The 13,026-nt window shown below is 47.1% G+C and overlaps 1 protein-coding gene across 1 annotated transcript in view; it reads left to right on the top strand.

The window, feature by feature from the left end:
• Nucleotides 1–7,477, top strand: part of slc19a3b (solute carrier family 19 member 3b) — a 48,776-nt gene extending 41,299 nt beyond the window's left edge. The window contains exon 5 of the mRNA XM_070882506.1: nt 7,021–7,477. Coding sequence (XP_070738607.1) covers nt 7,021–7,194 — 174 coding nt within the window. The 3' untranslated portion in view covers nt 7,195–7,477. The remainder of the gene's footprint in view (nt 1–7,020) is intronic.
• The last annotated feature ends 5,549 nt before the right edge of the window (nt 7,478–13,026 follow it).

Here is a 13,026-nt window from a genome sequence, read left to right as displayed (position 1 = left end):
CGAGCTATAATAATATCCGTTATAGATATTTCTAGTTCTGTTTGACAGAAACATTTCAGAATATCCTATTTGTGTTCCACCTACAGCTTTAACTTATCTGCTTGAGAATCACACCAGCTTCGATATATTAGCATGGATAGAGGATTGGCTAACTAACAGAAAACAGAGAGGCGGATAAATGGGTCATTTTCCAGTTGACAAACAATAACTAGTGAGATGCCGAGGGATCAATGCTGGGGCCTCAATTATTTACAATCTATATTAATGACTTGGATGAAGGGACCGAGTGTAATGTAGCAAAGTTTGCTAATGATACAAAGATGGGTGGGAAAGCAAATTGTGAGGAGGACACAAAAAATCTGCAAAGGGATATAGATAGGCTAAGTGAGTGGCCAAAAATTTGGCAGATGGAGTATAATGTGGGAAAATATGAGGTTATTCACTTTGGCAGAAAGAATAGAAAAACAAATTATAATTTAAATGGAGAAAAATTGCAAAGTACTTCAGTACAGAGGGACCTGGGGGTACTTGTGCATGAAACACAAAAAGTGAGTATGCAGGTACAGCAAGTAATCAGGAAGGCAAATGGAATGTTGGCCTTTATTGCAAGGGGGATAAATTCTAAAAGCAGGGAAGTCCTGCTACAACTGTACAGCGTATTGGTGAGGCCACACCTAGAGTACGGCGTACAGTTTTGATCTCCGTATTTAAGGAAGGATATAATTGCATTGGAGGCTGTTGAGAGAAGGTTCACTAAGTTGATTCCAGAGATGAGGGGGTTGACTTATGAAGATAGGTTGAGTTGGTTGGGCCCATACTCATTGGAGTTGAGAAGAATGAGAGGTAATCTTATTGAAACATATAAGATATATTCAAAAGGAAGTTAGATGTGTGGCCCTTACGGCTAAAGGGATCAAGGGGTATGGAGAGAAAGCAGGAATGGGGTACTAAAGTGCATGATCAGCCATAATCATATTGAATGGTGGTGCAGGCTCGAAGGGCAGAATGGCCTACTCCTGCACCTATTTTCTATGTTTCTATAATGAGGGGGCTTGACAAGGTGGATGCAGAGAGGATATTTCCACTCATAGGGGAAATTAAAACTAGAGGACAAAGTCTCAGAATAAAGGACCGCCCATTTGAAACTAAGATGAGAAGGAATTTCTTCTCTCAGAGGATTGTAAATTTATGGAATTCTCTGCCCCAGAGAGCCGTGGAGGCTGGGCCATTGAATATATTTAAGGCGGATATAAACAGATTTTTGAGCAATAAGGGAATAAAGGGTTATGGGGAGCAGGCAGGGAAGTGGAGCTGAGTCCATGATCAGATCAGCCATGATCTTATTGAATGGCGGAGCAGGCTTGAGGGGCCTGGTGGCCTACTCCTGCTCTTATTTCTTATATTCTTATGTTCTCTTTTTGCTTGCTGAAAATACTTCTGTAGCTTAGATTGACATTTTCCTTTTTTTCAATGGATAAGAAACCAAGTTCTGACACCATGTAAATATTTTAGTCATTCCTACACAGACACTGATTGCACATGACAAGCTAATAGGAAGTCATCTTTATTTACAAAGAACACTAATCAATCACGAAATGAGTAAAACTAATGGACTACAGAGACAGAAATCGATCCATTGCAAGGTTAATGTAGAATTGATTATCGCATGAACGCCAGCATTTGAAAGAGGAGCCCAAAAGACTGTGAAACAATGAATTTTCTTTTCTTCATTTGGTCTCATCTAACAGAGATCACAATAAACGGCGCTTTTCAGCGCTGTAATAAATTCCTTTGTTCGCTGGCATTGAACAGCACACTAGAATTGTATTAAGCACTAATACAGAGCAAAATACTGCGTATGCTGGAATCTGGAATAAAAACAGAAAATGCTGGAAATCTCAGCAGATGATATTGGCCCAGAAATCCCTGTGTTTCTTCTTCCCGCGGGCGTTCGACTAAAAGTAAGAGAAAAGACGTGCACTTACCTTTTGGTCGAATGCCCGCCAGAGATCCCAGACTCGAGGCCCCCTCTTCTTGCACAACAGAGCGCGTTCACGTTGGGACGTCCGTAGGAGTCATGTGGGCCTGGACATCCAATCACGGTAAAGTCTTTTCTCATTCATAGTAATAGGAGTTTCGTAAGTCCGAAACTCCAATTCGTATGAATGAGAAACATCCCAAACCACCAAAACACAACATAAAACATTTAAAAAAATACCTCACATAAATACACTATAGAAATTAAAGTTGATAGAAATGTTTTTCAAGAAAAAAATGTTGCCGATTTTTTAACAAAGTTTTAATTATGGTTAAAAATAAATGTAAGGACTGGGCAGGATTTTTAAAACGAATATGTGTTTTTTTAATTTAATGTAATTATATTTTTGTATGTTTTTAAACTCTTACATCTGTAAAAGTATGCTATGCGCCTGCTTTTATCAGGCGCAAGAATTTTGAAGGCATTTGCTGGGCAAGATATGGGTAAATACCACAATCTTGCCCTTGCAAATGTCCTCACTCCCGAGATGTGGAGGATCTGTCAAGCAAGAAACTTGACAGATCGGAAAAGCCGGTTTTCAACGCATGTGCATTGCATGCTGAAAACTGGATTTTGCGATGCATTCCCAGGTCCATAGAAACTTCGTACGGACCCGGGGAGGCCGGGATTTCTGGGCCATTGTTTAGTATTTCAAGGTTCCTGTCATGTATTCAACCAGCATTGTAACCCATGTATAATCTGACCTAAGTTGTACACTGTGAGAACAATGACCACTAGGTGGGAGACACTCCTAACCTGGACCTTCAGGTATAAAAGGGGAAGCTCCACCCACCTTCATCACTTGAGTGCTAAGGAATAAAGGACAGGTCACAGACTGACCTTCTCTCAAGCATGGGCCTCGTGTGCATTTATACTGTATAGTAAGGACGTATCAATGGCGACGAGAAACTGGGATTTAAACCACGCGAGCATGGCCACGAGCAGAACAGACGAGAGGTACTGTGTTAAGGAATGGTTGGGACAGAGATTCAACATTGTTAAAGCAGCACACAGTTCTCCAGGCAGACAAGGGCAATCGGGCATGCCCCAACATGTAGTCGAACCCAGAGGGGGAGTTCGACAGAGACAATGGCAAGCAGAACGGCGATTCACGCCATTGCAAGGGACAATGCGGCCAGTAATGGGGCCATCAACACCTGTTAATGGCGCATTCAAGGACAGTCACAGGAGCAGTTAGGGACGATCGATTGGCAAGGGACCTTTTGTTTCAAACAAGCGTGGAGGCACACACTCAGCCGGAGTTTGCAGAGATGAGTAAAATACCTGCAGAAATTGCAGAAGTGAACGCTGGGAGAAATCGCTGGAAGCTGAAGTTCAGCGAGTTCATGTGGAGCACGTATACAGTTCATACACCAGGACGCCACCGATAATGATGAAAGTGCTCCTCAGTGGCATCCCAGTATCAATGGAGCTAGACACGGGGGCCAGCCAGTCCCTGATGGGTATCAAACAGTTCGAAAAGTTGTGGGCGTCCAAGGCCAGGAGGCCAAAATTATCGGCGATTGACGCACAGCTACGAACTTACACAATGCAGATCATTCCGGTGCAAGGCAGCGCCACGGTAGTCGTGACCCACAAAGATTCGGAGAACAGGTTGCCACTCTGGATTGTCCCAGGGGATGGTCCTGCACTACTGGGGAGGAGTTGGTTTGCTGTCATGAACTGGAAATGGGGCGATGTAAATGCAATTTCCTCTGTGGAGCGAGTATCATGCTCACAGATCCTGGACAAATTTGACTCATTATTCCAACCCGGCATCGGCACTTGCATGGGGGCCAAGGTAGTGATTCACATAAACCCGGATGCCAGGCCGGTACACCAAAAGACCAGAGCGGTGCCGTACGTGATGCGGGAAAAGATAGAAGGCGAATTGGACCGCCTGTTGAGGGAAGGCATCATCTCGCCAGTCGAATTCAGTGACTGAGCGAGCCCGATTCTGCCGGTGCTCAAGGCAGATGGAACGGTCAGAATATGTGGTGATTACAAGGCCACCATCAATCGAGTGTTAATCCAAGACCAGTACCCGCTACCGAGAGTGGAGGACCTCTTTGCGACACTACCCGGTGGCAAACTTTTTCAAAATTGGACCTGACCTCAGCTTACATGACCCAGGAGCTGGCGAGTGAGTCGAAGAAGCTGACCACCATCACGACACACAAGGGGTTGTTTGAGTACAACAGAAGTCCGTTCGGGATTCGCTCTGCCGCCGCGATCTTCCAATGAAATATGGAAAGCCTCCTCAAGTCGATTCCAGGGACGGTGGTTTTTCAGGACGACATCCTCATCACGGGTTACGATACCGAAGAACACCTCCGCAACCTGGAGGAGGTGCGACGCGGACTGGACCGGGTAGCGCTGCGACTGAAAAAGGCGAAGTGCATCTTCCTAGCTCTAGAGGTAGAATTCCTGGGGATGAGGGTAGCAGCAGACGGGATCAGCCCTATTGCATCCAAGACGGAAGCGATCCAGAGAGTGCCCAGACCCCGTAACACGACGGAGCTGCGTTCGTTCCTGGGGCTCCTGAACTATTTTGGTAACTTTCTTCCCAAATTGAGCACGCTGCTAGAGCCGCTACATGTGCTCCGACGCAAAGGTCGCGAATGGGTTTGGGGGGACAGCCAGGAAAGGGCTTTTAATAGAGCACGCAATTTGTTATGTTCCAACACTCTGTTAACACTATACGACCCATGTAAGAAACTTGTGTTAACATGCGATGCGTCGTCCTATGATGTCGGGTGTGTGTTGCAGCATGTCAATGTCAAGGGTCAGTTACAGCCGGTAGCTTATGCCTCCAGGAGTTTGTCCCAGGCAGAAAGGGGTTACGGGATGGTAGAAAAGGAGGCGCTCATATGTGTATATGCTGTAAAAAAAATGCACCAGTACCTGTTTGGCAGGAAATTTGAGCTGGAGACAGATCACAAACCCCTAACGTCCCTTTTGGCCGACAACAAGGCCATAAATGCAAACGCATCGGCCCACATACAGAGGTGGGCACTCACGTTAGCCGCCTATGACTATACAATTCGGCACAGACCGGGCACTGAAAACTGCGCCAATGCACTCAGCAGGCTCCCACTAGCCACCACTGAGGGGGCTACCGAGCATGCTGCTGAGATGGTCATGGCTGTTGAAGCTTTCGGAAGTGAAGGCTCACCCGTGACAGCCCGTCAGATTAAAGTCTGGACAAATAGAGACCCGCTATTGTCTCTAGTCAAGAAATGTGTCCGGAATGAGGACTGGGCAGCCACGTACAGGGCATTCCCTGAGGAATTTAAACCATTTCACAGGCGCAGGGATGAACTCTCGATTCAGGCCGATTGCCTACTGTGGGGAAACCACGTATCATGCCCCAGATGGGCAGAGAGGTGTTCATCAGAGAACTCCACAATGAGCACCCGGGCATTGTCATGATGAAGACAATTGCCAGGTCACACGTTTGGTGGCCAGGGATAGACGCAGATCTGGAACTTTGTGTTCGCAGGTGCAACACGTGTGCCCAGCTGGGCAATGCGCCCAGGGAAGCCCCCCTTAGCCCCTGGCCATGGCCCGCCAAGCCTTGGTCACGCACCCATGTGGACTACACAGGTCCTTTCATGGAAAAAATGTTTTTGGTTGTAGTAGACGCCTACTCCAAATGGATCGAGTGTGTCATTTTAAATTCAAGCACAGCCTCTGCCACGGTCGAAAGTCTATGGGCAATATTTGCCGCTCACGGTCTACTGGACGTCTTGGTCAGCGACAATGGCCCGTGCTTCACAAGCACTGAATTCCAGGACTTCATGGCAGGCAATGGAATTAACCATGTTAGAACGGCACCGTTCAAGCCGGCCTCAAATGGCCAGGTAGAACGAGCAGTGCAGATAATCAAACAGGGGTTGCTCAGAATCCAAGGGGGTTCCCTACAAAGCCGCTTATCACGCCTCCTGTTGGCCTGTAGATCCCGACCACACTCGCTCACAGGGGTTCCACCCGCAGAGCTGCTAATGAAAAGGACGCTCAAAACCCGGTTATCCCTTATACACCCCACCATGAAAGAAATTGTCGAGAGCAGGCGCCAGCCAAATATGACTACCATGACAAGAATGCGAGGGCGCGATGTATTGATGTAAATGACCCTGTTTTTGTCCTCAACTACGCTGCAGGGCCCAAATGGCTCGTAGGCACTGTGATTGCCAAAGAGGGAAATAGGATTCTGATAGGTAAACTTACCAATGGACAAATCTGCCGCAAACACGTGGATCAAACAAAAAGGAGGTTCAGCAACCCCATAGAAGAAGCAGAGAAAGAACACGATATAGAGTTCACTCCACCACAGGTGACCAAACACCGGAACCAAAGGGAGGAGAGCCCAGTCACTGTGGGCAGTTTGGACAGGCCTGAGGCACCGCTAACAGCAGACACTCAGGCCAGCGCACAACAACCGGAGCCCCAACTCAGGCGCTCTACAAGAGAGCGTAAATCACCAGAGAGACTCAACCTGTGATCCCAATTAGATTTTGGGGGGGAGGTGATGTCATGTATTCAACCAGCATTGTAACCCATGTATAATCTGACCTAAGTTGTACACTGTGAGAACAATGACCACTAGGTGGGAGACACTCCTAACCTGGACCTTCAGGTATAAAAGGGGAAGCTCCACCCACCTTCATCACTTGAGTGCTAAGGAATAAAGGACAGGTCACAGACTGACCTTCTCTCAAGCATGGGCCTCGTGTGCATTTATACTGTGTAGTAATCAGTTCCAATTAAATCCAGAAAAATGCAACCAAAGTCACTGATGGGCAGAGTTGACCCAGTTAACAGATGACAAGTTCATAGCACAAATCTGTCTGCACTTTTAATTTGATATAAATATCATTGATTGTATTATCACTGATTGAAAAGAATGCCGACAGTTTTTCCAGATTAACTCAATGGTGTTTTGTTGGATTGTAATCAATATTTGCCTCATTTTTCTCCAGTTCCTGATTTATGGGAGTTATTATGCCTTGATTGCTGGTCTATTCCTGCTAAGAGGAGTGCATACCTTCATTCATAACAAATTGAAGAAAAAGAGGAAGAATCTGGAAGAAGACTTCACAATCTTCACTCTGGATCCTCCAACTCAGCAGATGTGTACAAACACTAAACTATAAACTGAAAAAGGAACATTGCGGGGGAGTGGGGGGGCGGAGAAATTCAACTCATGGCTACCCTTTTTCCTGATGTAAAATTAGACCTCCAGATTTCAGGTCGTGACCTGGCAGCCTTAACTGTACCATAAATACGCCGGACAACATATTGACTCGGACTATTTTTAATCATCTAACAAACCTGTCTGTAAACAGGCTAATATATGTAAATCAGAGTCCTGCACACGGTTAATTGAACCTTTGGAGCAATACGACAGCAAATAATCATGGACCACTTTGGTTAAATCATCTTTCTTGCCCTACATCATACGAGAAATTTTAACTCCCTGGTTTCCTTTGAATCCTGCTGGTCACAGTAGGGGAGTACAAAAGCTGGGCGGCTCAGGGGCCGCCTGCCAGTATCAGAAGAAGGCTGCCGCCTGCAAGTTATGTCTGGGAGTGGGGATGCTCTAAGGATCTAATGGCAGCGGGGGTGGGGGAAAGATCGGAGCAGCAGAGTCTTGCACATTCCCAGTTCCTCCAGGTGCCACCGAGAAACGTTTTATTTAACTTACCTTAGCAAATCTCACTGGTGTCCCAACAGGTTCACCTGGCAGGGCTGCCACAGCAGGCACCCCGCTCAGGAACAGGTTAAAATTCCATCAGGCCTCATCAGCCGCCAAAACCAGCAATGTTAAAATCAATTCTCAAGTGTCAAGGCAGAATTATTTTTGATCAGATTTAATAAAGTACGTATTGTAAGTGGTCAGCCTACGGTTATTTCCTGAGGTTTTCGAGGCCTCGCTGTAATGTAGAATTTACCAATATCTCGCAAAGATTCATGGAGACCCCCCCCACAGTGTTTGGACTCATAGGAAAGGGAATTCAAAATGGACCTAAATTACAGAAGCTTGAGATCCCCTAAACATCTATGGGAAGGAGCATATCAATTTTAAGATTCTACAACATTTTGGCTGCAAAAAAAAAGAGTTACCAAATACAGGAGGTAGGGCCAAATTCATGTATTAAAGACCCCAGACTGTCTGGGGGAACTATTCACCCTCTAAGAGATAATCGAATTACCCAATCAAGCACAATGGAAATCATGGTCAAGAAACTGGACAATTCTAAAACAATGCAAAACCAGTGATAGCACATTCTCACACCCTAATCGAGTTACTGCTGACAAAGGAGACATTTGAAAATCAGTGGACAGAACAGTTCAAACAGAGCCCAAGAGATTTGATGGGAGATAACGGAGCCTTTTTTTTTGGAATATATCTATCCCCCAGTTTTTTACAAGAAAAGACCAGCAAGGAGCAGCACACAGACTAGCAGAACACAGGAAAACTAGCAGAACTCAAAACTAGCAGAACTAAAAGTAGCAGAACACAGACTGTAACTTGCACAGATTTGAACATAGACAGAAACAGCAGCTGGAGCTGGGGAGTGAAGAAATGGAGTAGTGAAGGAAACTACAAGAAATCGTCAAGGACCGACCGAGCATGAGGCGCACGCAACGGAAGGTTGTCAGGAACCAAATTGACAACCACTCTACAAGCTACTTCTGCACGACCCAACGGGGGAGAAATTACCAAAAGGGACTAACTAAAACTATTCCTAACTAAAGAAAGTGGGTATTTACCCCATACATCCAAAACGCAACTTAGCGCATCAAAGGACGCACCCCAACCGAAGACTACACAGTCCGAAGTCCTATCCTCCGACCGGGGTACGGCTCGCCTAGAAGGCCAAGTGCAGCGAACCCCGAAACCGTGATTCACCGGCAACTGTCTAAAGGGATTGGTGAGCATAGCCCCTGAACCCCCCCCCCAGAGCTATAACTTCGTTAGTTAGGGGAATTGGGAGGAGGGAGGCTGGGATAACTTGTGTAAATGTATCTGCATTCGCCTTTTTACCCCATTTAGAGTTTAAGCTGTATTCTTTTCCCCACAGGCTGTAATTTGACAATTTATTCAATGTGTTGTACCCCTCAGTGTGTATTGATCTGTGTGTGTTACTAAAGGTGTGCCTTTTACTTCTTTTTAAACACAATAAAGCCATACCTGCTTCCTACCTTGAAACCGATTGTCTGTCCAAGTCTGTCACCATCCCTTCATAATTCCAGTGTCTAGAACCAAGGGTGTGGGAGCGATTCGGAACCGCTCATATAAGGTCAGAAGGGAAAGCTGACCCCCTGCAAACCACCCCTTACAGTACGTATTGTAAGTGGTCAGTCTACGGTTATTTCCTGAGGTTTTCGAGGCCTCGCTGTAGAGTCCAAATACGTAAGGGTTTTTACTTGGCAGTGATCAGTGCCAAATCGGCCCTGCCTTGCAATGTGTGCTACGGGTTGGTTTTCCGCAGAGACCGGTGCCCATAGGTCTCACAGTTATCCAATCTGCTGTTTATGATTTATTGCTTATAGCAAGCACACCAATCCTGTCCTTATGCTTGGGTGAAAAGAATTACAACGGATTGTCTTGTAGTGAGACAGGCACCAACGTTTCAAGTTCAAAATCACACAAGGTTTATTACAACAGATCAACACCTCCACTCCACTCGCCAGATGCTTGTGAAGTAGAACCACACAGTGCAGTAACACTTAGTAAAACAGTGTACTTCCCTTGTTAGCCTTACAACAGACCAACCCTTCCCGTGGCTAAACCCTCCTGGGACCCACCTAACTCTAAACCCCTCTCTGGTTTGGTTAGGGCACACTGTCACCGCCTCACGCACTTACGTGGATTGGTTGGTGAGCGTGCAACTATTGAGTTCTCACCCAATCTTCCCTTCCTTGTTCGCTGGTCCTTCCTCAGCGGTTCAACACTGCCCTGTGCTTGACTTAAGCATGCGAGATCCAGGTTGAAGTTGAAGTCCGTCGGGTTGGAGAAGCGAGGTTTCGCTCTCGGTCCTTATCCTCGAGAGGTGGGCAAACGTGCCTTCACGTAGGATGCGAGAGAACGAAGATCGAGTTTCCAAAACGCTCGACAGTTATACTTATGTAATCTACAATTCTAGCTGGTTTTGGATGGTTCTGTTGCCTCGGGGAACCTTTCCATGGCTTCTTCAGGTCTTATTTTGCGCTATCTGAGATGCGCTGGGGTCTGAACAAAGCCAGCCGATCGATGTCTGAAGGCTTACCGAGTGAGTGTTAAATTGCCCATCAGTCCTGGTTGCTGGACTGTTGTCATCATCATCATAGGCAGTTGCTCAGAATCGAGGAAGCCATCGAGTGAATTCTCTGATGGCTGAACAGTCCAAATGAGAGCCACAGACCCTGTTACAGGTGGGACAGACATTCGTCGGGGGAAGAGGTCGGTGGGGCTGGTTTGCTGCGCGTTCCTTCCGCTGCCTGTGCTTGACCTCTTCACGCTCTTTGCGTTGAGACTCGAACAGCTCAACACCCTCCCGGATGCACTTTCTCCACCTCGGGCGGTCTTCAGCCAGGGTCTCCCAGGAGTCAGTGGTGATGTCGTACTTTACCAGGGAGGCTTTGAGGATGTCCTTGTAACGTTTCCTCTACCCAGCTTAGGCTCGTTTACCATGATGGAGCTCCGCATAAAGCATTTGTTTAGGGAGTCTCGTATCTGGCATGCGAACTATGTAGACTGCCCAGCAAAGCTGATTGAGTGTGGTCAGTGCTTCAATACTGGGGATGTTAGCCTGGGCGAGGACACTGATGTTGGTGCGCCTGTCCTCCCAGGGGATTTGCAGGATCTTGAGGACACATTGTTGGTGATATATCTCCAGCGACTTGTGGTGCCTTCTGTACATCGTCCATGCCTCAGATCCATACAGGAGGGTGGGTATTACTACAGCCCTGTAGACCATGAGCTTGGTGGTAGATTTGAGGGCCTAGTCTTCAAACACTCTTTTCCTCAGACGGCCAAAGGCTGCACTGGCGCACTGGAAGCGATGTTGAATCTCCGCATCAATGTCTGCCTCTGTTGATAAGAGGCTCCCGAGATTTGGGAAATGGTCCACGTTGTCAAGGGCCGCGCCGTGAATCTTGTTGATTGGAGGGCAGTGCTGTGTTGCGGGGACAGGCTGGTGGAGGACCTTTGTCCTACGGATGTTAAGCGTAAGGCCCATGCTTTCATATGCCTCAGTGCATACATTGATCTTTGCAGCGCGACAGCTGCAGGAAAAATGCGGGGAGCAGCGCCAACCCTTATACATTGCCTTTTTCGATCTTACAAAGGCCTTTGACACTGTCAACCGTGAGGGTCTATGGAGCGTGGTCCTCCGTTTCGGATGCCCCCAAAAGTTTGTCAGCATCCTTCGTCTGCTTCACGACGACATGCAGGCCGTGATTTTTACCAACGGATCCATTACAGACCGAATTCACGTCCAGACCGGGGTCAAGCAGGGCTGCGTCATCGCTCCAACCCTCTTCTCAATCTTCCTCGCCACCATGCTCTGCCTCACAATCAACAAGCTCCCCGCTGGAGTGGAACTAAACTACAGGAGCAGTGGGAAGCTGTTTAACCTACGCCGCCTCCAAGCCAGGTCCAAGATCACCCCAACCTCTGTCGTTGAGCTGCAATACGCGGACGACGCCTGCGTCTGCACACATTCTGAGGCTGAACTCCAGGATATGGACCGTTGTGGAGACAATCAGGTGTCAGTCTTGTCCTAGCAACTTGCTCTCTTCCCTAGACAATCTAGCTCCACACACAAAAGAGTCCCTTGGCCTTCCTAAGAGCACACAGCTCTGATGTCATTGACCACTGGCAGGCCAGTGTTCAAATTAACATTTGAACAAACCAGTTTCTGTGGGAGAGATCCACCCCCACGTGTTTCTCTCAGCAACATGTTTCTTTCTAATCCAGACCAGCCATCTTGTGTCACAATATTTCAAAAGTCCTTTTCAGGGTGTACAGCCAACAGGGATATAAACACAACAGTCCAGAGTTGACTTTGTCGACTTACAATATTGCTATGTGCTTTATGTAATTTGCTCCATAAACTGTAAAATTACTGAGAAAATGGGGCCGAAATTCAACTCATGGCACCTGAAAAATGGGCAGTCAGCAGTTGAAAACATAAGAACATGAGAATTAGGGACAGGAGTAGGCCATCTAGCCCCTCGAGCCTGCTCCGCCATTCAACAAGATCATGGCTGATTTGGCCGTGGAAAATCGGTGAGGGTGACTCCTTGCCCACCGTAATGATGCCGTAGGTGGGCCTGTCAGGTGTACCAGGTGTAAGGCTGCTTAAATATGCAAATCGGGGTTTACCTTGGTTGTAGGATCCCAATTGCAAAATTCCGATACAAATGGGAAGAGCGTGCGCCATGCACAGTCCACACAGTTTTTATTTTTGTGGTCACAGGAGAAGTAACTGTGCTCCTTCTGAGCCACAAAAAAAAACCTCTGGCCCTCCCCAAACATCACCCACCTCCCAAGATACCAACCTGCTGGCTAGCTCAGCTTAGGAATAGCCAGATTTCCTACCCTCCCACAACTGGCTTTGACTGACTAGCCAGATATTATGTATCCCCCATTAGGCAGCTCCCAAAGCTACACCAGCATGTGCAAAATTAAAGCACATGGTATTGCGGGTAATGTACTGACGTGGATAGAGAACTGGTTGGCAGACAGGAAGCAGAGAGTCGGGATAAACGGGTGCTTTTCAGAATGGCAGGTAGTGATTAGTGGGGTGCCGCAGGGCTCAGTGCTGGGACCCCAGCTATTTACAATATACATTAATGATTTAGATGAGTGTAATATCTCCAAGTTTGCAGATGACACTAAGCTGGGTGGCAGTGTGAGCTGTGAGGAAGACGCTAAGAGGCTGCAGGGTGACTTGGACAGGTTAGGTGAGTGGGCAAACGCATGGCAGATGCAATAT

This window comes from Pristiophorus japonicus, chromosome 6 (genome assembly GCF_044704955.1).
Source record: "Pristiophorus japonicus isolate sPriJap1 chromosome 6, sPriJap1.hap1, whole genome shotgun sequence".
Taxonomy (NCBI): domain Eukaryota; kingdom Metazoa; phylum Chordata; class Chondrichthyes; family Pristiophoridae; genus Pristiophorus; species Pristiophorus japonicus.
The sequence above is the reverse complement of the archived record's forward strand: the minus strand, read 5'-3'. Positions and strand labels throughout refer to the sequence as shown.